The 20,149-nt window shown below is 42.4% G+C and overlaps 2 protein-coding genes across 3 annotated transcripts in view; both read right to left on the bottom strand.

The window, feature by feature from the left end:
- Nucleotides 1–8,026, bottom strand: part of AGO3 (argonaute RISC catalytic component 3) — a 129,578-nt gene extending 121,552 nt beyond the window's left edge. Inside the window, exon 1 of the mRNA XM_044237792.1 lies at nucleotides 7,709–8,026. Within this exon, the coding sequence (XP_044093727.1) occupies nucleotides 7,709–7,727 (19 nt within the window). The 5' untranslated portion in view covers nucleotides 7,728–8,026. The remainder of the gene's footprint in view (nucleotides 1–7,708) is intronic.
- A 5,043-nt stretch (nucleotides 8,027–13,069) lies between these two features.
- The window catches only part of AGO1 (argonaute RISC component 1), a 38,306-nt gene continuing 31,226 nt past the window's right edge, over nucleotides 13,070–20,149 (bottom strand). For both annotated transcript variants that reach the window (XM_044237790.1, XM_044237791.1), the window contains exons 17-19: nucleotides 19,998–20,099; nucleotides 19,287–19,486; nucleotides 13,070–19,046 (exon numbers count right to left, since the gene is read on the bottom strand). In XM_044237790.1, the coding sequence (XP_044093725.1) occupies nucleotides 18,938–19,046; nucleotides 19,287–19,486; nucleotides 19,998–20,099 (411 nt within the window). In that variant the 3' untranslated portion in view covers nucleotides 13,070–18,937. The remainder of the gene's footprint in view (nucleotides 19,047–19,286; nucleotides 19,487–19,997; nucleotides 20,100–20,149) is intronic.

Raw genomic sequence — 20,149 nt, 5'->3', positions numbered from 1 at the left:
CTGGATCTGAAGAGGTAATTACACAAAAATACAAAGCACTATCTGGAAACTCCACTTCAAATGTTTCTTTTAGTAGCTATAGGAAGTATGGGCTAATATCAACTAACCAACATTAAACTTCAAATATAAAACAATACATATTCAAAGGGTATCTGTGTATATGTTGTTCACTGACCTAACAGTCTAACATGTACTAGTTTTGAGTCCAAAGCTAAATAACAGCCTGCAGCAAATGCGAATGATGAAAAGCAGTGAATAAATCAACTACAGCTTATACTATAGCCCATTATGAAAATAATGGATTTTCACTGGGAACTTCTGCTTCAATATTCATGGAATGCATCTCATTTCCACTTCTAGGAATTTATCCTAAAGCAATCACTGAACCACTATACAAACATACATACTAGGATACTTACAAAATTTTTATTTATTTATTTACTCATTTATTTTTAAAAAGATTTTATTTACTTGACAGAGAGAGATCACAAGTAGGCAGAGAGGTTGGGCAGAGAGAGAGAGGGGGAAGCAGGCTTCTTGCTGAGCAGAGAGCCGGATGGGGGTTCCATCCCAGGACCCCGGGATCATGACCTGAGCCAAAGGCAGAGGCTTTAACCCACTGAGCCACCCAGGTGCCCCCAGAGTTTTATTTATAATGAAAAGCAAAAAAGAAAGAAGCCTAAACCACCATCAATTAGATTGGTTAAATACGTACTGAGTAAAATTACATATAAAATACATATTGCTGTAAAAATGTAAGCATTATTATGGAAAAAATATCCAGGATACATTACTGAGTAGAAAATACAAGTAAAAAAATTAATATGATGGATGGATGTCTGGGAAGATATACAAGAAAAAATTAGCAATGGTTTTATCCAGATGATGGGATATTATTTTTGCTATTTTTTTTTTTAAGATTTATTCATTTATTTGAGAGAGAAAGAGCACAAAGGGAAGGGCAGAGGGAAAGGGAGAGAAAGTCACGAGCAGGCTCCACTGAGCAAGGAGCCCACTGTGGGGTACAATCTTTCACAATCTTGAAATCATGACCTGAGCTGAATCCAAGAGTCAGAGGCTCAACCCACTGTGCCTCCCAGGTGCCCCTTCACTTTCTATTTTAGACTTTCCTATACTGTTTGCATTTTAAAAATAAATAAGTATTTTTATACCCAAGAAAAAATTTGATATGTTTTGGAAAAATATATTGGGTTGGTGTCAAAATTTGACATAATAAAATGCCTGTTTACTACATAAACCCACAAGGCTAAGCATTAAACATTAGCATGAGATTTTAGTAACCTCCCACCTAATTCTACCTATTCACTCAATGAATCTGTACAAACAGTGCACATATTACCATATTACATTTATTTTTTAATTAATTTATTTGAGAGAGTGAGAGAGAGCATGAGAGGGGATAAGGTCAGAGGGAGAACCATACCACCTGCAGAGCTGGGAGCCCATGTGGGACTCCATCCTAGGACTCTGGGATCACTACCCAAGCCTAAGGCAGTCGCTTAGCCAACTGAGCCTCACAGGCGCCCCTACCATATTACATTTAGTATTTCACTATAGCTAAATAATCACTTATAGAAATTCAGCCTGCAAAGGATAAAATTTCTCAGATGACAGTACTGAGCAACAATTGTTAAAAAGACATTTTGCCCCTTGAAAACAAGACAGCACACTACCCAAGTAGGTCCTGTACTATGGAAATGCCTTGAGATTATTTCATAATTAAAGGTTGGGTAGCTTCTGAAAAACAGTGATCAGCCAAGCAAAAATTTTAGAAAATTTTTGAGTAACTTTAGAGGAATGCCACTCTTATGTTAAATATATATATAGAAATCAAGTCTTAATTTAGAAACCAGAAGTTTCTTTAAAAAAAAGAAAAAATTACTTCATTGCTAAAGTATAACCCATTTTTCAATCTATTCTTTAACCTTTTTTAAAAATTCAGATATACTAATGAACTTCTTTTGTCAGATGATTTAAAAATCTGTTAAAAGATCAAGTATTGGTAATCACTTAAAAATAGTACTATGTATATAAGCCAACAACTGAGAACATTTTCTTGCAAAATTTCTTCCACAAATGAAAAACATAAAAATATCCCATATTTATATTCTATATACCTTCTGATTTCTTGAGAACTTGACAACTTAGAAACAATGTAGGAAAAAAACTGGCTGATGTCAAAATAAAGAATTCTTCCAAATTATTTCACTATTATTTCAGAATAATGTAAATAAATTTTATTGTAATCAAAGGACAAAAAGCCCATATTAAGAGAAAACATCAGTTGTATGACATGGTTTTGCTAAATCTCAATAGTCTTTTTTTTTTAAAGCAATGGGTAGCCAAAGAAAGTTATTAATATTAACACAGATAATGGCAGAAAACTACAGAAACTCCAAATACAGAAAGGCTGTTCATGTATCTTAACAGCATTACCATTATGGTTGAAAAACCACACAATATTCTTTCTCACATCTGTTTTGTTAATGAGCCAAGAATGGGGGTCTGTTGGGTATCCTAGACAACTGAATTAGAAGTAGGAATGTCTGGTGAATGCTGTTTATCCCAACAAACTGAGACTACATAGGTTTAGAAAGGATACTATTCTTAAATAGACGATATTTTTAGTTTTATCTTCCCCCAAAATGAACTATCACCTTACCTTATTCTCCCATCTATCAAAAAGAAACCTTATAAATTATTTTAGATCCCAATTTTAAGTATTATAAGAGAAAATATTTTGTTAGATTAACAAAATATTTACTTCATCTTTCAGACAGACCCTCAGATATCTGAAGACTATAAGAACCTGTGTGAAAAAAGATGGCTATAAAATGAAAAAAGCAGTCTTCAACTAGAATACAATAGTTTATGACAGCAAGAATTCTAAACTATAGTTTTTCCATATACAACAGAGAACTCTTCCAGGAAATGTCCCCTTTACAGGGCCCCAGGCCTTTTTGCATGCTATCAGCCCTCACTTATAGAAAGAACCAAACAAACACAGTATTCCCACTGGAAAACATAAATGAATATAAACTAAATCTAAATTCACAACTTAGTACATAAAATTCTCCAAAAGAGAAAAAGGGAGCAGCATCTTGAAATAATTTCATTTATTCTAACAGCTTTCCTAAATTACTTAATTCCTTAATTTTTTTAAAATAGATATTTGTTTGAAATCTGGCTTACAGATTTAAAGAATGATCAGGGTAACAGAATCATGGATAAAGTTTAAAAGTTTCCATCATGTTAATCAAATTACATTTGAGAGTTACCTACATATTCTTTTTCTCCTTTAAGTCTTTGTTTAGAACAACAAAGTTGTTTCTTGCCTCCTTTTCAATTTTCCCTCAGGGAAAAAAAAAAATTAATCCAATTCTGAAACAAAAATCAAAATAATTTTGCATATTTTTAAGACCCACTGCCGGTCAAGAGCAGCAAATAGTAGAGAAAAAGTAATGATGGCCACTTTAGAATAGCACAAGCTAAAATTTAAGTGGCAACTAAGCAGAAAAACCTTTTGCATGTTCAAAATTCATGCCCTCCAGACAGAGCAGCATTTTGACAATTTTTCTTCAAGACAAAAATCTAAAAGCAAGAAAATATACCCCAAAGTGATTAAAAAAGATTATTTTTTAAAAGATTTTATTTATTTATTTGACAGAGACACAGCAAGAGAGGGAAAACAAGAAGGAGCAGTGGGAGAGGGGGAATCAGGCCTCCCGCCAAGCAGGGAACCCCAAGCGGGGCTTGATCCCAGGACTCTGGGATCATGACCTGAGCCAAAGGCAGACGCTTAAACACTGAGCCACTCAGGCACCCCATAATGATTACTTTAAATACTAAACTGAGACCCTAATGGCATTATATATTTTAGTATTTTGAATCCACAACTTTTACTCATATTCAAACCTAGTTTCCATACACATAACTTTTGTTCTTTGGAACTTATTCTCAAATGATTTTTCCAGATTATTTATATATATATATATATATATATATATATATATATTTTTTTTTAAGTAAGTTCCATGTGTGGTGCCCACTGTGGGGCCTGAACTGATGACCCTGAGACTAACACCTGAGCTGAGAGCAAGACTTAGACACTTGGAGTGAGCCACCCAGGCGACCCTTGATTTTATTATTCGAGAAATGCAGAGCCTTAAAATCACTTTGCAGATCCAAACATGAACCTAAAAGTATCACTAAGAGGGCACCTGGGTGGCTCAGTTAATCCTCTGCCTTTGGCTCAGGTCATGGTCTCAGGGTCCTAGGATGGAGCCCCACATTGGGCTCTCTGCTCAGCAGGAAGCCTGCTTCCCCCTCTCTCTCTCTGGCCTGCCTCTCTACCTACTTGTGATCTCTCTCTGTCAAATAAGTGAGTAAAATCTTTAAAAAAAAAAAAAAAGTATCACTAAGAAACATGGTCTATTCACTCCTGCAAAACTGTATACAACTACCAAACATATCAAATCACTTTGCATATCATTAATTTAAAGTAACAGTAAATGTTTTTCTTCCATTGGTAGGTGATGACAATTTCTTCTGCCCTCAACAATAGTCTGACTTCATCTAAAAATACATACTAGAGTAGTAAGGTTCTAAAACACTACTACTCAGGAGAACTTGATATCTTGATGAAAATTTCTGCTGCTTCTATTCACACTTATTTAGAATTAAAATACACTTTCAGTCCAAATGTAACTAAACTATTAAAAAAATAGGGTTTCATCAGAAGTTCTCCTAACTGGGGCACCAGGTGGCTCAGTTGATTAAGTGTCTGCCTTTGGCTCCAGTCAAGATCCCAGGGTCCTGGGTTCAAGTCCCACGTTGGGCTCCCTACTCGGCAGGGAGCCTGCTTTTCCCTCTCCCACTCCCCCTGTTTGTGTTCCCTCTATCACTGTGTCTCTGTCAAATAAATAAATAAATAAAATCTTTAACAACAACAACAACAAAAAAAAAACAACTGTGCCAGCTTCTCTGGTTAAATCAAAGTTCACAAAGTTCTAAATCAGTACAATGTACAAGACACCTTAAAAAATAACTTAAAATATTACATGCAAAAAAAGACATAATAACTTTTAGTGAGGAATGGTTCACCAAGAAACAATTATATGGCATTTGTATTCTAACTCCAAGTCCTCCAATATAAATAAAGTTTTCTATGTATCTTCCTAACAATTAAAATTTAAAATATCCTTTCATAAGGTAATACCTAAGAATCTCCACACACACATAAACCTTAGAACAAAATTGGTGCAAAGATCCAACACTGACTCAACAAACTATCAGAGAACACTTATGTCTAAAAAAATGTTTTTAGGTAATCTTCACACCCAAGGTGGGGCTCAAACTCACAAATGAAATCAAGTGTCCTGGGCTCTATGGACTGAGACATCAAGGTGCACCCATGTCTAAAATATTTTAAACCAAAGTATGTACCTGAAAAATTCCCTTTTTAGTTTTATTTTTAAGTAATCTCCACATCCAGAGTGGGGCTTGAACTCAAAACCCTGAGAGCAAGAGTCTCACTCTCCACTGAGCCAAGCAGGTGCCCTGATACCTGTCAAATTCTTCATTTAAAACTCAGTTGCATGTTTTGCCCAAATATGCTTTCAATTTCATATGCAGCCTAACAACTGTATGTAAGCCTCAGGAAGAATGAAAATTTTGTTTTTGATGATGACAATTTTGAGACATATTATACTTTATCTTCATTATTACATTATAGTTAATCATGTATAAACTGCATTGAAGAGCAAACTTTGAATTTCAAGATATCTAAGCATATGGTTGATATTATCTCATTCTACCTCCCTGATATGAAAATAGTTAAATGGGTATATATTTCAGCAATGGCATAAGCAAAAACAAGATGTAAAACTTATCTATAGCTCAAGAATTCACAGGAACATTTACTGAATCGTACTTGGGTAGTTGGACCAGTGGGCTAGGTGACTGGACTTCAGAAATATTTTCTAAGACGTTGTCACACACTGGGGCATAATTTCATATGAAAAGCCCAAAAGAGAAAAAGACTAAAAAAACTTGAAAACCCTCAAAACTATCTTTAAAACTCAGGGTGATTAATAAATTTTTTAACTTTCATGTTTTGTTTTCCAGGCTTGACAGGACAGTTATATAAAAGTCATCTATAGCCCTAGACCATCATATTCTAAACAGTATGATACAAAATTAAAAAACAAAGGCAGGGCAGTTTCAGAAATATATAAATCAGTGATAAACAAATGAAAGCCTAAAACTTCACAATTAATAGATTTTTAAAAAATATGAAGATTAAAAAAAATGAAGTATACAAAAAAGAATCAGGAAAAAGGATCAGAGAAAATTTCACATACTAAAACTTGCAATAATCACCTCTCCCCATCCTACCTCTACAAATTTGTGCTTGTCAGCATTTCCTGACAATTATACTTTTTAAATTTTTTTAAGATTTCATTTATTTGACAGAAAGACACAAGGAGAGAGGGAACACTAGCAGGGAGAGTGGGAGAGGAAGAAGCAGACTCCCCGCTGAGCAGGGTGCCTGATGCTGGTCTTGTTCCCAGGACCCTGGGATCATAACCTGAGTCAAAGGCAGATGCTTAACGACTGAGCCACTGAGACATCCGACAATTATACTTCTTAACCTAATCAACAGATCCTTATCGTTAGGTCACTGGTTTCCTTTATTATTTAAGTTTTTCTTAAATTCAAGTACCTCCCAAACTGGCAAAAATAGATGTGAAATTCAGGAATTTGTGATCCCATCAGTAACAAGCCATCCCCCACCCCCAATGTTTTGAAAATTAACTTATAAACGTGTGACCATCTGGATGAAGCACACACCATCAAACTTAACCAATTAAGTATGACCCTTTGGAAAGCAAACCATTATGTAACACCTACTTTATGTCTCTCAATCAATTACTTCAGAATCATAAAGAATGGTAATTCTTTTTCAAGTTAAGCACTGCCCATGTTGCAATTTTTCTCAAGACTGCCGTTTTCCGACGAAGAGAAAGCAGTTTTTTTAAAATCCCCAATTTCCAAGAATATAATAACCGCTTCTCTAGGGGATAGAGAATGAAAAAATATATATTGTCAGCAATCTTAAGATCCACCTCCTCACGTAAGCAGTAATTCGGACCGATATGACATTTCCGAAATCCTCGGCAACTATATACAATACTGCCGCAAACATTAGAAGAGAACTCGGAGATAGAGGAAATGCCATCTTGCATTTGACGTTGCGCTTACACCTATCTCAAACTTAATTCTCACCGTTATCTTCATGTCGCTTCACAACTACCTTAAGAGGTAAGAGCCGACCGCCCAGTGCCTCCTTGGGACACACAACCCGGTTAAAGGACGCGCACACCGTTACACCTTCAATCGGAATAACAAAACAGACGACAAACCCCCGAGAAAATAGAGTAATATCGTCTGGGGAACCCCAAACTTCAATCCTTTAAGCACTGTCCCCTCCCCACAGTTTTGCCTACTCAGTGGCCCCGGGGAACTGCGGCGGGGCTGCGGGGAGGCGGAGGAGGGACGGGCGGGGGTCGGGAGAAGGAGCCGCCCCGACCGCGCTCAACCCGCGCACCTGGGTTGGGGCGGAGGGAGAGACTATGCTCTGGGGCACCCCCCCCGCCCCCGGGCCAAGCACCTCGGACTTGCTCACCTGCGGAGCCGATTTCCATTCATGGAGCTGGGGGGAGTGCTTCGAACGAGAAGAGCGCCCACCTCTGGGGGCAAGGAGGCAGCGCAGGGGGCGACGCGGCGCGACAGACACCCTCACTCGGCCCCAAGACGAGGTGGCGATGGCTTCTCTTCAGCAACCGCACTCCGAAAGATCTCGTCGGGAAGAGCCGCCGTGGGGAGGGAGCACGCGACTATGCGAGAGGAAGGGGAAGAGTGAGACGAGAAAGAGAGAGCCCGTGCGGAACTTAGCGTCGCCCGCGGCCGCTTACGCTCCCACAGCCCCTCCACGACTGCGGCGCTGCCGCCGACCTCCCCGGGGGCCGCCCCCGGAAGCCCGCTGGCGTCAGTTCCGCTGCCCCGGCTCGCCAGACTTCCAGGCCTCGCCTCTCCGCTCCTCCGCCCCAAGCCCAGCGGGCGCGACGTCGGTGCGGGCGCGGCCCGCGCGGAAGACGCGGGGGAGGTGCCGAGGAGCGGAGCCGGGGCGGAGCTTGGGGCACGCGCGGTGGGCGGGCCCTCCCACGTCTGCCGCAGGGCCGTGCCTGCCGGAGCCAACACGGAGGAGCTGGACTCAGCACCATCCCAGCGTGGGGCGGTGCATGCCGGAGGCGACGTCGCAGAGGGCGGTGCAGCTTACCTGGGGAGGAGCGTGCGTGGAGCGTGGCGGGTCGGTGGTGCAAGGCCGGGACCCGCAGCGGAGTGACGGGGCCGAGCAGGTCTGGGGAAGAGCCACCCTCCTTACGGAGCCCTCCCGCCCCGCCCAGGTTGGGCGGCACCTCGCGCCGCCTCCTCAGTAAGCGGTCAAGTGACCACCGCAATTGATCACTCCAAGTCTGTTGCTTTGACAACCGTGGGCGGGTGCGAGGGTTGTACAATTTAGCTTGGGGAAAGAGTATTAAGAAACGAGCCATTAGACGCGCCCGGTGGTTCAGTGGGTTAAGCCTCTGCCTTTGGCTCAGGTCACGATCTCAGGGTTCCGAAATCAAGACCCACATGGGGCTCTCTGCTCAGCAGGGAGCCTGTATCCCCCTCCCCCGCCGCCTCCTTGTGATCTCTCTCTCGCAAACAAAACAATTAAAAAAAAAAAATAAGAAAGAAACGAGACATTACACAAACTTCACTTCGGATAATTTCCTTGTTTAAAACGCTTTAATAGCGTGTCACACTGAGATCAAACTCTTTGCAGAGCCAAAACGCACCGCGTAAACGGACCCTTCCTTTCTCAAGCAAGACTTTCCCTATCACTATACTACAGCTATATTAGTCTGCTTCTAATTCCCACAACCGCCAAAACGCATTCCTTTGCGACTTGGCTCCCCTCTCCTCTTGGTTCTCTTGGCCAGGAACAGAACCTCTCCTTTCCCTCCATTCTCACCCTCTCTTCTTCCCTCCCCTGTCCACTTCTTTCTGTATTTCAGCCTGATTTATCTGAGAGATCTTTTCCGGACTACTTATCTACGGTGGAGGCCCGTTTTTCTGTTACAGCATTCCCCTAACAATCCTCCCCATCTGTAATTTGTTTCACTTACAAGTTTGTGTGCCCCCTCCTGCACTAGCTTGTAAATTTTATAAGCTTACCATGGCCAGCACACTCACTAGGAAATAGCAGGTCCTTAATATGTTGCTTTAATGAAAAAGTGATACTATTCAGACTGAAGATTCATGATTTTTGCCCAAGTCCCTAAATATCATTAACGTTATTCAAACTTTTAAAAATCAAAGTATTTCATTTTTTAAAGTTTGGAATAAAAAGAAAATGTATCCTATCTTCAGTTCCCACCAATCATTGTGGGGCTTTGGATCAGTCACTTGAGCCTCTTATCTGAGAAATGGAGAGACTAACATCTTACATAACTGTTGTGAGGTTAGGGAATGTACATAAACCAGAACCCTCTGTAACTAAATGTTAGTGAATAAAGTTTACTATCATTAACATTTTAAAACACTTATTAGATGCACCTACCTTACAGTAAACGTTTCATAAATGGATGGGATTCAAACTGTCATCTGCCTGATTTCAATTTTGCCTCACTTCTTCCCAAAATTAACCCTTTAAGAACATCAATTTCAAAATATTAAATGTCACAGGATGAAACACTATCCTAAAAGTTATTTTCAATACCTAAATATACAGAATCCAAGTCAGTAGCAGCATCCCCGACAGGGTAAATATCAACTCTTGTATAAGCATCTATCACACCCTCAAACTCCCATTCTGGAACTGATTGCTTAAGTGATTGCTGCCTTGTCCTCTCCCAGAATAGTCATTGTGATGGCGAAGAACCCTTGAGGTAGGCCACGGTCTTCTCTGTTGACCTTGACTAAGCAGGATTTTGATCTCCTAATTCAGTATGATTTAGTATCAACCATGCCTTCCCATCTACCTCTGCAGAGTGAGCCCATGTGAAAGGTACGTTAATTGTAGAATATCAAAAAGTGGGAAGGCAAGAGGTCCAGTGATTCTATCAAAAGCAAATTGTATGAGGCTCTCCCCCAACCACATGCACACCCTATTTTTGGATAACCTCATTCCCAAACAAGTTGGTTCTTAAGGCCATAAACATGGTCTTTATCTTGTCATAGCCCCAATGCCTAGAACAGTGCCAGTGCCTGTGACATTGCAACATTCCCTGATTTGTGGGATGAATGGATGAGTAAGTGGGCTGTCAAGAATGGGGCTCAGGAAGCAGGCTAAAACTCTGCCCTCACCCTTTGTGGCACTGGTTACTTTCAGAAGGGAGAACTATAAAATAGCACAGACATCTGAGGGACAAGGAAATCAGTGGCCTCTGAAAGTTGCATTCCTAGGCTTCCTGAGCTAGAGAAACACCACCACTGGATGATGACAGCAACTGGATAGAATACTCTTTTATGTGGGCTGAAGTTACTCAATTTGACTCGAATTCAAATCTCTTCTCTCAGACCATCAGGAGTTTTTACATAGCAGAAAGTTATTTTGTATTGCAGCAGAACACAATATAAAACATACTGGCCATAGGGACAGAGCTTAGACTGAAGGCCCTCTGCTATTCGATGTGATTCCAAAAGGCACTCTAAACCTACATCTCTAAAAGTCAGAATACCCAAGTAGAGAAGACACTGCTGGACACCTACCCAGGAGCCCTCATTACAAACCAGACTGATGAAGCAGGATAACTGCTCAGAGGGTAACTCCTAATTAATCTAAGCCACTCATGATGGATGATCTCATTTGCTTTGCCAATAACAGGAGTGAGAAGATGACCCATTTCTAGTAAGACAGGAGGCCAGATTTGCTGGGGCTTCCAAGGATTTCCTTACTTTAAAATGAAATGTAAGGAAAAATTAGTACCTTTTCTGTTACACATTATTCTGTCAGCACTTCCTTCCTGGAATTACAGTAGCCACCTTGGGACCCTGAGGCAAACTAACATGAGGATAAGCCAACACAGAATAGCAGAGGAAAGTCACTGCAAGAACCTGCTTTGTTGGTATTATCACTTGAATCACTGCATTAACAAACCTTGGAGCCATATTAAATCAAGAATTCTTTGTCATGTTACAGGTTATTTAAACCAATTTAATTGGTGGCTTGTTATGTGCAATTGAAAGTAACAGATAAACTACTTCAGGTGAATGCTGTGAGGATGCAGTTAAATAACAGAGACTATACAAAACACCTATTTATATACTTCTAAGTATCCAAGTTCCTCCTTGTCAGATCACTTCCCTTAACAAGCCATTGGTCTTTTCCAAAAACATGGCTGAGAACTCCCACTGTCTCTTTTAAGAGGGAAAGCTTGCTGTCAGAAGTTGGGGAAAATGAATGGAGGGCTCCCTAGAAAGGTCCTACAAGGCTTCATTGTCCAAATAATTGCCAAGAGGAGAGTGCTGAAGGTCCTGCAGTCTAGAACAAAGGGACAGTGTATTCCTGTAGGGTAAACCACAGTGTTCCAAAAACTCTGATATGATACCTGGGGGAAGGCAGCTGTGGCTCTTAAGTGGAGAACTTTTAAATGTATCCCAGGAAGTCCACTTTTCCAGTTTAAAGGATTGCTTCTGTCACACTCTGCAACATCTAAGCTTGCCAGGTTTCCTAAGCCTGTAGCCAGAGGAATAAATTGGCTTGAAAGCTAGAATCAAATAGGGAGATCTATTTGCTACAATTCAATGCTACTTTCCATTTAAGCAGTAGACAGCAGTCTAGGGATGCCCAGGCTCAGATCTTTAAAGTCTCCTCTTTGCACTATAACCCTTTCTTTCAGCCACCCTAACTGCCATGAGATTCTGGGGTTTGTTAAGTCAAAAGATTCTCAACAAATACCCAGCCTCACTTTGCTCCAAGGTAATTCCCAGACAAGAATGTGCTGCAGTATATGTTGCCAATTGACAGGGCAAAGGAAGACTGCTCAACCAATACTAAAGAGGAATGTCCGGGGTGTTAGGACAAGCCATGACTGAAAACCTCGACCTCTAGGACCTGAAAAATCAGGATACTGGGAGCTCACTACCTTTCTCTTGAGTAGCAACCAAGAGCCAAATTCTGAGACCTTTTGAATATCAATCATTTCTAAAACTGAAATTTATGGCAAAATGTGTCATACTGATCATCCTCCCACTTACTCTGCTAAATACTTTATTTCTGCTTCACTAAGGGTTATAGATTTAAGTTTTATTTCAACTGGGAAAATCTCTTACATGTCCAATTTGCTCAAGTTTGATCAACCTAATCAACTCTTGCTGTTGAAAAGGAGTTCAATATGGCTGGATTGCTTCCAAGGAAATCTGACAGGTGGTAGACACAGGTTAGCTTTGGAATTTGAAAGTCACAACACTGGGCCTCCAGAGGAACACTAGGCCCATTTATGTACACAGTAGCTGTCACTGAAAATTTCCCAGTGGGCCCTGTGCCAGAATCCATCTCTGATCCATCTTCCCACAGTACACAGAAATAACAGGGCTCTAGCAATACCAGGAATGCCAGAACCTGCATGCTTGACAACTGTACCATCAGCTTAAGGTACAAAACCATAGAACCTCCAAGTCGGGGTGAAAGTAAGAAAAGAGGATGGTAATCTTGAGTTTCTACTTACCTGAAGAGTCAGGAATGCTGAGTCCATCCTGTGCACTCAATATCACTTCTTGACTCCCCCTCTGTATTCATGAACCACAATTACTAGATCATTTCAATTCTATTCACAAATATTGATCCCTTGATATATGCTACAGCCCTGAGATGACAAGAAATGAACAGAATGTAGTTTTTGTTCCTAGGAATTCATAGGCTCTGGGTAAAACAAGTCATGAAAATAAAGTCAGCTGCTAAGTTCTAGCGAGTGCACTGGAACAACATCTAGGACACTGGTTAGGAACAATATTAGATTTGTTTATTTTATTCTTACAAGTATCTCCTGAGGACAGGAGGAAGCTGGAGGTGGAGGTTATGGTTAACAACTTGGAAATCCTAGTCTTAGCCTTATTTAAATTGGGTTTTTTTCAAAGCTCATTTTCAAGAAATACTGGAGAATGACCATATAGTTGTAAGATGCCAAAGAAATTGGGGTGGAGGATGGTAAACTGAGTAGAAAAAATTACCTCCTCCTCAAGACAGCAGTTCATGTTGTTAAAATTATGCCCTTCTTGGATCCTATTCCATTCTCCTGACTTTTCTCCCGCTTTATTAAGTAAAAAATATACAAGTTATCTACTAGTGACTTAACAGTCTTCTTAGGTTCAGCTTCCTCTCATCCTTTAAACTGTGTTTCCTGGAGTTAGTTGCACACTATGTTGTCTTGCTCTACTCTTTTTCTAAGACATCTTGTTCATTCCTATGGCTTTACCTACCATCTATAGGATTATGAATGCCATTATCTACAATTACAGTTTTGTAGTCTTCCCTGAGCACCAAAATGTAAGTGTTTAATGGAAACCTTAAACTTGTTGCATCATGGGAACCTCCAAACTCAGTCTAAACAAGCCTGTCTTCACAAAATTCACCAGCTCTCTTCTATAGTCTCCTTTCTCTCCCAGTCTTGGATAGAAGAATGTCCCAATATACTCATTGCTCAAGCAGAAACCTGAGCATTATTAGCCTCTACTCTCTTTCCCTTCCATCATCTATTGAGTACTATTAATTCTATCTTCTGAGGTATCTCAAAAATCTTCACTACTATAGCTTTACTGCCTTGTTTCTGTCCTTCATCATTGGGCTAGGGAACCAATTTGCCCCTCATATCCCCCCAACCAAACTTTTAAGCTCCTTAAGGAAAGAGACATGGTCTTCTTCCTTTCTGAACTGTACTTCCTTTCTCCCCCGACAATATTACTGGACACAGTGCTTTGCATGGTTTGTTGAATGAAGAGTAAGTGGAGGCCTTGTGAAGTATGGTTACATATAATCTGTAGTTTCAAAACTCTGCTGTTTTTAATCCACTTTCCTATAGAAGCGATGGTTCTGCTGTTACAACCATCTAATACTCTAAACTAAAATCTATCGGAGACATAATTAATCCCAACAGTTTTCTTTGCTAATGGGAGGGAAAAGAGAGAGAGAGAGAGACCGCACTTTAGAAACAGAAGCCACTGTTGTCTTTATAAAACACAGAATTGTGCTGCTGCTGTTGCTTGCTTTAGAAGGAACTGTACATTACAGCTGCTGGGATAATTTTACAATGGACTGGACAAGGTACAGCTCAAAGCAGGACACAAACACAAGTCTCAAAGGGAAACAAATGCAAACAAGTACACAGCTGTGGGGCTTCAGGGACATTTCCCCATCCATGCTGGACTTGAGAGGGATAAAAAGTTTAGAAACTAAAGTGAAACCCAGAGTAGTCACACATGCCCACCAGATGGCTGCTAAGTGCAACATCACACACCAATCAGGTTGGACTGTGTGCACAGGAAAGTCATTTCATTTTTCCTTATTGCTACTACACCAGGGGACTCAGTGCATTTGACACATTGTCTTTACTTGCACAATCCTTGGAGGGTATTCTATTTTCCTTTCTAAAGAAGGAAATCTGCCTTCCCCACCTTATTCTGTTTTGAGCCCATTCCCTCCACTCCCATTCTTGGGCTCCCAAACAGCAGCCAGAGGTTCTAAGTCAGTAGGAATAGAGTTAAGGGGAGAGCACCAACCTAGCCTCTCTCCCTGCCTAGGGAGAAGGCAAGTCCTAATAAAAGGGGGGAAAGAGAAAACCAGAGAATCCCATCTCCCCAATCTGCTTAGAAGGCTAAATAGGAAAGAGTGCCCTGCATATCCCTGCCATGATCAGACTTTAAGAAGGAAGCCATCCCAGCTACCATCTTGGATTGGCCTAGCCCCAGTAAATATAAAAAGTAACTTCCCCCAATGTAGTTTCCAAAACTGCATTTTGGCTAGTTTGAGATGACTTTCTACCCTGAAGGGGAAGGAACTTCCATTCTTCGTTACACATGATGCCAGGTCTAAAATACGGCCCCACCAGCCTTGCAGATAGATACCCGATGGGCCAGCTAAGAATACAAAATGTCCCCGTGGCTGCCCATCCTGAGTGCTAGCCTCATTTACAGAATTGTGGACACACACCCCCTCCAAAACAAAACAAAACAAAACAAACAAACAAACAAACAAAAAAACCCATCCAAGAATATTGTTGCTTAGGCAAAGAGGAGGCTGCAGTGGAGCTATCTAGTAGCTGGAAACCAGGAGCTTTTTAGGGAGGTTTCATGCTTTTAGGTATCTTCATTGTCAACATTATTCTAAACCTAAGTTCTGATCAACAATAGCCCCAGGCTTAACCCGAGCTCAACAGTAGCACCTCAACCCCCAATGGATCAGACTGGACTGGAAAAATGATCAATGAACAGTGCTCTTTCCCATCTTTTATCCAAATTCTCTCCATTCTCTACCCATCACTCTCTTCCCCTAACCCTAACCATCCCCCTAACCCTCCAACCCTGGAAACCAAGTAGCTCAACCCTATGACAGCCTCAGAAAAGGGAGGCCCGAGGTGGAGAAATGGAACCAGATCTAGAAAAAGCAATGAGAAAAAACAGCTCCAAGGAGTGGACAGATGTAGAAGTTGTCAGAAGTCCTCCTGATTTCATGCCAGGTAGGCAGATCTGCTGCTCTGCCCTTGTGTAATGTTGATGGCAATCAAGCCCAGAGAGAACATTACCAAGGCTTGGGGAACAGATTCTTTGTCTTCTGCAGCCAAAGAGCTAAACCTGACCTTGCTAGCTAACAGTGGGATTATCATAGCCATGCAGAGAATTCATCATCACATAGGTAGGCAGGCCAGCAAACAAGCTTAGTGAATTAAAAAAAAAAAAAGGAACAGGAGCCAAGGAAAAGGGAAGTAGAAAAGAGAGGCAAGAGAGTAGAACAAAGGGAGCAAGAGACCTGTTTAGGAGGATGAGGCTGGGGTCCCCCCAACACTTCCTCAGAGCACAAGTAAAAAGCACCACTTAAACCAAAGCCAAAGCTTGCTGCTAATACCACTTCTCAATCTGCATGCACCATCTTTCAAACAAGAATAATCCTCAAGGTCAGGGGTATTTTTCAAGTCACAAAGATTAAAAAAAAAAAAAAAATCAGAGCAAGAAGTCATTTTCTCGCCATTACCCAAACCACTTCTCTTGCTTTGTATTTCTTGAATGGCATGTGCAATGCCAAAGGGCTAAAAAATGCATTTCAGGCCCCAGCTCAAAACCCAAATGGAGAGAGTGAGGCAAAGAGAGAAAAAGGAAAGAACATAAACTTGTTGCTGAGAGTAGGTGGCTACCACCAGCTCCCTATGGATATTTGCAAATGCTGGTGAATGACTGGACCCTCCAGGAACAGTGCCCTGATCCCAGCCCCTAAATGCACCCAAGAAGAGAACATGCAGAGCCCATTGTCCCAAGAGAGCTCCCTTCCCCAAAGGGTGACTGAACACGAAGTAGACAGTATATGAAGGCGATGGACAGGGCAGATGGAGTGTTGGCATCACTCTCTTTAGGCACTTGTGTAAGGAATGTAGGCTCTCCAGTGAGCTGCCTCCTCCCAGAGCCCTCCATTCTGTTCTTCAGCTGGGCTGTGCCCATGGGGCATCCCATGCTGTAGCCAGTAGGAAAGAAGTAGAAGAGGAGTTACTCAACAGTCCTGATGCCTTCTCCATAATCAGTGTTTGTGCTACGTTTTGTGAAGTCGCTGAACAAAGTAGCCAACCAGAACAGAATCTGGGATAGACTGTTTTGCATAGCAAATCTGGGTCTGTACAAGGGCTGCTGGGAAGGGGAAATGGTAGCTCTAAGCACACAGGCCAGGATTCAGGAAGGCCTCCAAGCCTGAGCTAGGTCTAAAGTGTCATGGCTTCATCACCAGACTGGGGCAAACGCAAGCCCAGGCTCCTCAAAAAGAGGAACTTCCACACTGAAGCTGCAACTCCTCATCCCAAGCAGTGGGATAGGACAAAAATGAACAGTTAAGGAAAGAGGGGGCCTTGCCTCAAAGCCAGCAGGCACCAAGCTAGAAACCCCCTACTTTTCCAATTCTGCAAGACAGCCAAACCCCATCTTTATCCAGGGAGACAAAAAACAAAACAAAACAAAGGCCCATGCCACCCACTCACATGCCCTAGTGGGAAACTGGGAAAAATTCATTTGTGTAAACAGAAGCAATAGGAAGCAGCAAAATCCCCCAGCCTGTCCACAGGACACACTGGAATCTGGGATGAGCCAAAGTGTCAGAGGACAGTCCAGAGAAAGGGAAGATGCACTTGCAGGAAAGAGTGCAGGGCAGTGCAGAGGAGGGAGCATATAGCAAGAAAAAGATATTATCTGCACAGGGGAAGGCTGGAGCCTGAGCTCCTCCATGGGGAGATAACCACCCTCTACCTAGCCAGGCCAAAGAATAAGTCAAGTACATGGCTCAATGTTTCTGGGATGTAAACTTACTGGGCATGGGAGGGATTTCCAGATTTTGGCAATAGACTCAAGTTATGGTATAAAAATAACATTTAGTTTTTGCTCTTTTTTCTTATTTTAGAACTAAAGATCATTTGTTATAAGACACCCCAGTTAAGAAATATTGAAACATAAATGACTTGACCATCAGGGGGAAAAAGAAGCCAAGAATGAGAAATGCTATGAAAGTAACTCCAGACCCAGGAAGGTGGGGAGGCTGGGAGACAGGGAGAAAAGGAAATGTTAAGTGGGAAGGCCAGGGGCCAGTCATCTCAGCAGCTCCAAGACTTGTCGTGTCTGAAAGTGCAAATGTCAATGGACTTTAACCATCTTGAGGTTGTGATCTTTTTAAAAGCTCAAAGAATATGGAAGTCAATTCCTTTGAATGCAAAATAGCTGGCGCTCTGGCTGGAGGCTTGTTGGGTTAGGGGTATTTCTTCCCCACCTACCTCCTCTCCCACCCCCACCCCACCCCCTAAAGAAAGGTACAAAAGGTTGCAGTTCTGCAGCATTACCATTACAGGGAAGGCACTGGTTACCCACCAGTAGGCGGAAGGAAGACAGGGTCGTGTCACTTCAGAGCTAAGTGCCATAGTGCCTTAAGTCTTACTAGGGGCTGGATGTCTGTCAGGGAGGAGGTGTAAGGTGGGGTAGAAAAGGTGGAGAGAAAGGAATAAGGGAAAAGGGAGGTGGCAGCTGGGGGAGGAGAAACCAAAATCATTAGCATTAAAAATCTTCCTACAAACTGGATTTTCAACCCATTAAAACATCTAGTATTCTAAAATATTGATCTGGGTCTGGTTTCGTTTTTCCTCATAAACAAATCTAGACCTTTTCTGATTAAGGCTCCTAAAAAATCCTTCCCTCCTCCCACCCACTTTCTCAAGCCCCTCACACTCCCATCTAAAGTATCAAACCCAAACCTACCAGCTTTTGTCCGCGGGGCTGCAGAGCCGACCTTACCAAGTTGTCAGGCATGAGTCTTTAGCACTGCGAGTCACATGAGACACCTGTGTGTATGGTGGGCACCAGTGCTGCCCCTCTTGGTCCAGTGGGGTCAGGGCCAGATGTGACAAGATGGGGTGAGGGGTGGGAGTCATGAGGTGGACATCAGAGATTTCCAGCTGGTGGTCTGGCTTACTGGCCCTGTTCCCCACCCTTTTGCCCCCTTGTAGAAGGAAACAAGGCCTTCTGAATCCTCCCTACCCTCCCTCCTCCTCCTTGCTTCCTCTGGATTTGGGCGGCACAGCTCTTGGGGCTTGGAAAGCTTTCTTCTATCCAGTGAGGTAACAGCGTTCTGCCTTCAAGCGAAGTACATGGTGCGCAGAGTATCCTGATGAACCTGCACGGCTTTGGCCAGGGCCTGGGGGTCCCGCCCATTGCTCTGCCCGGATATGTGGCTCCCCTCTCCACTGAAAAGCAAAAATGAAAGAAGTCCTTCCTGGTGCACTGAGCTGCTGCTAATCCATTCCCCCCATCCAGAGTACCAATTCCCATACCAACTTAAGAGAAAGTCCCAACCCAGATTTGGGCAGATGAGCCCAAGGGTATCATACTGTTCAATATTCATTTCCTTCTGCCCAAGGAAAGTTGAGAAGATGTGGTACCAGAGCTGGAAGCAAAAGGGAAACCAGCTTGATTCCAGGCCTCACCTGTCATGCTCCTTGTCCACTAGGTGGTATCGTGCCCGGAAAGCCACCAGGCGGGCATAGTAGGCAGGTGCTGGGATAGAGACGGAGCGTGTGCATCGTACATAAGTGTGGCACAGCTGGTACGTCAGGATCTGGAGCTCATCCGCTGTGAAACGGTTGTCATCCCAAAGGACATAGTAATGGGATGGTCGGCTGGTGCCCTGGGAAGATAGGAAGGTGAGGGGGCCCCAGGTTGGGCAGAAGGGATGGCCAGTGCTAAGAAACAGGATCACTCTTCTATTAAGAGTGTGGTTGGGGGCACCTGGGTAGCTCAGTTAAATGTCTGCCTTCAGCTCAGGTCATGATCCCTAGGGCCTAGGACTGAGTCCTGCCTCAGGCTCCCTGCTTCTCCATCTCCCTCTGCTGTTCCCCTTGCTTGTGCCCTCTCACTCTCTCTCAAATAAATAAAATCTTAAAAAAAAGATAGAAAGAAAGAGTGTGGTTGGAGACCCACCCACAAAAAGGCAGACACAAAGCCAAGTATGTCATAAAACACCCTTGTTATGGGCACCCCTAAGATGTTCAAAATGTACTTCTGTTCAGTACGCTAAGGGATTATCAAGAGAATAATCCTTTTCTGAATGCCCTCCGTGATGGCTGTTGTATTTTAGAGGCAATGGGAATCATCAACTCATCTCTGACCCACTGGAATCCCCTGGATAGCCCAGCTACCTGGATGCCTGCATGGCTGCAGAGATAGAAGTCAAACTCAAATGGATGGGTGATGTTGGTGTCCACAGTTGTCCCAGCTGGGATGTTACCACTCTTCCCAATCTGTATAGAGACAAAGACAAACAAGATCCCAAGATCTGCCTCACCCTAAG

The sequence above is a fragment of the Neovison vison genome, chromosome 2 (genome assembly GCF_020171115.1).
Source record: "Neovison vison isolate M4711 chromosome 2, ASM_NN_V1, whole genome shotgun sequence".
NCBI lineage: Eukaryota > Metazoa > Chordata > Mammalia > Carnivora > Mustelidae > Neogale > Neogale vison.
This window is presented reverse-complemented; position numbering and strand designations above follow the sequence as displayed.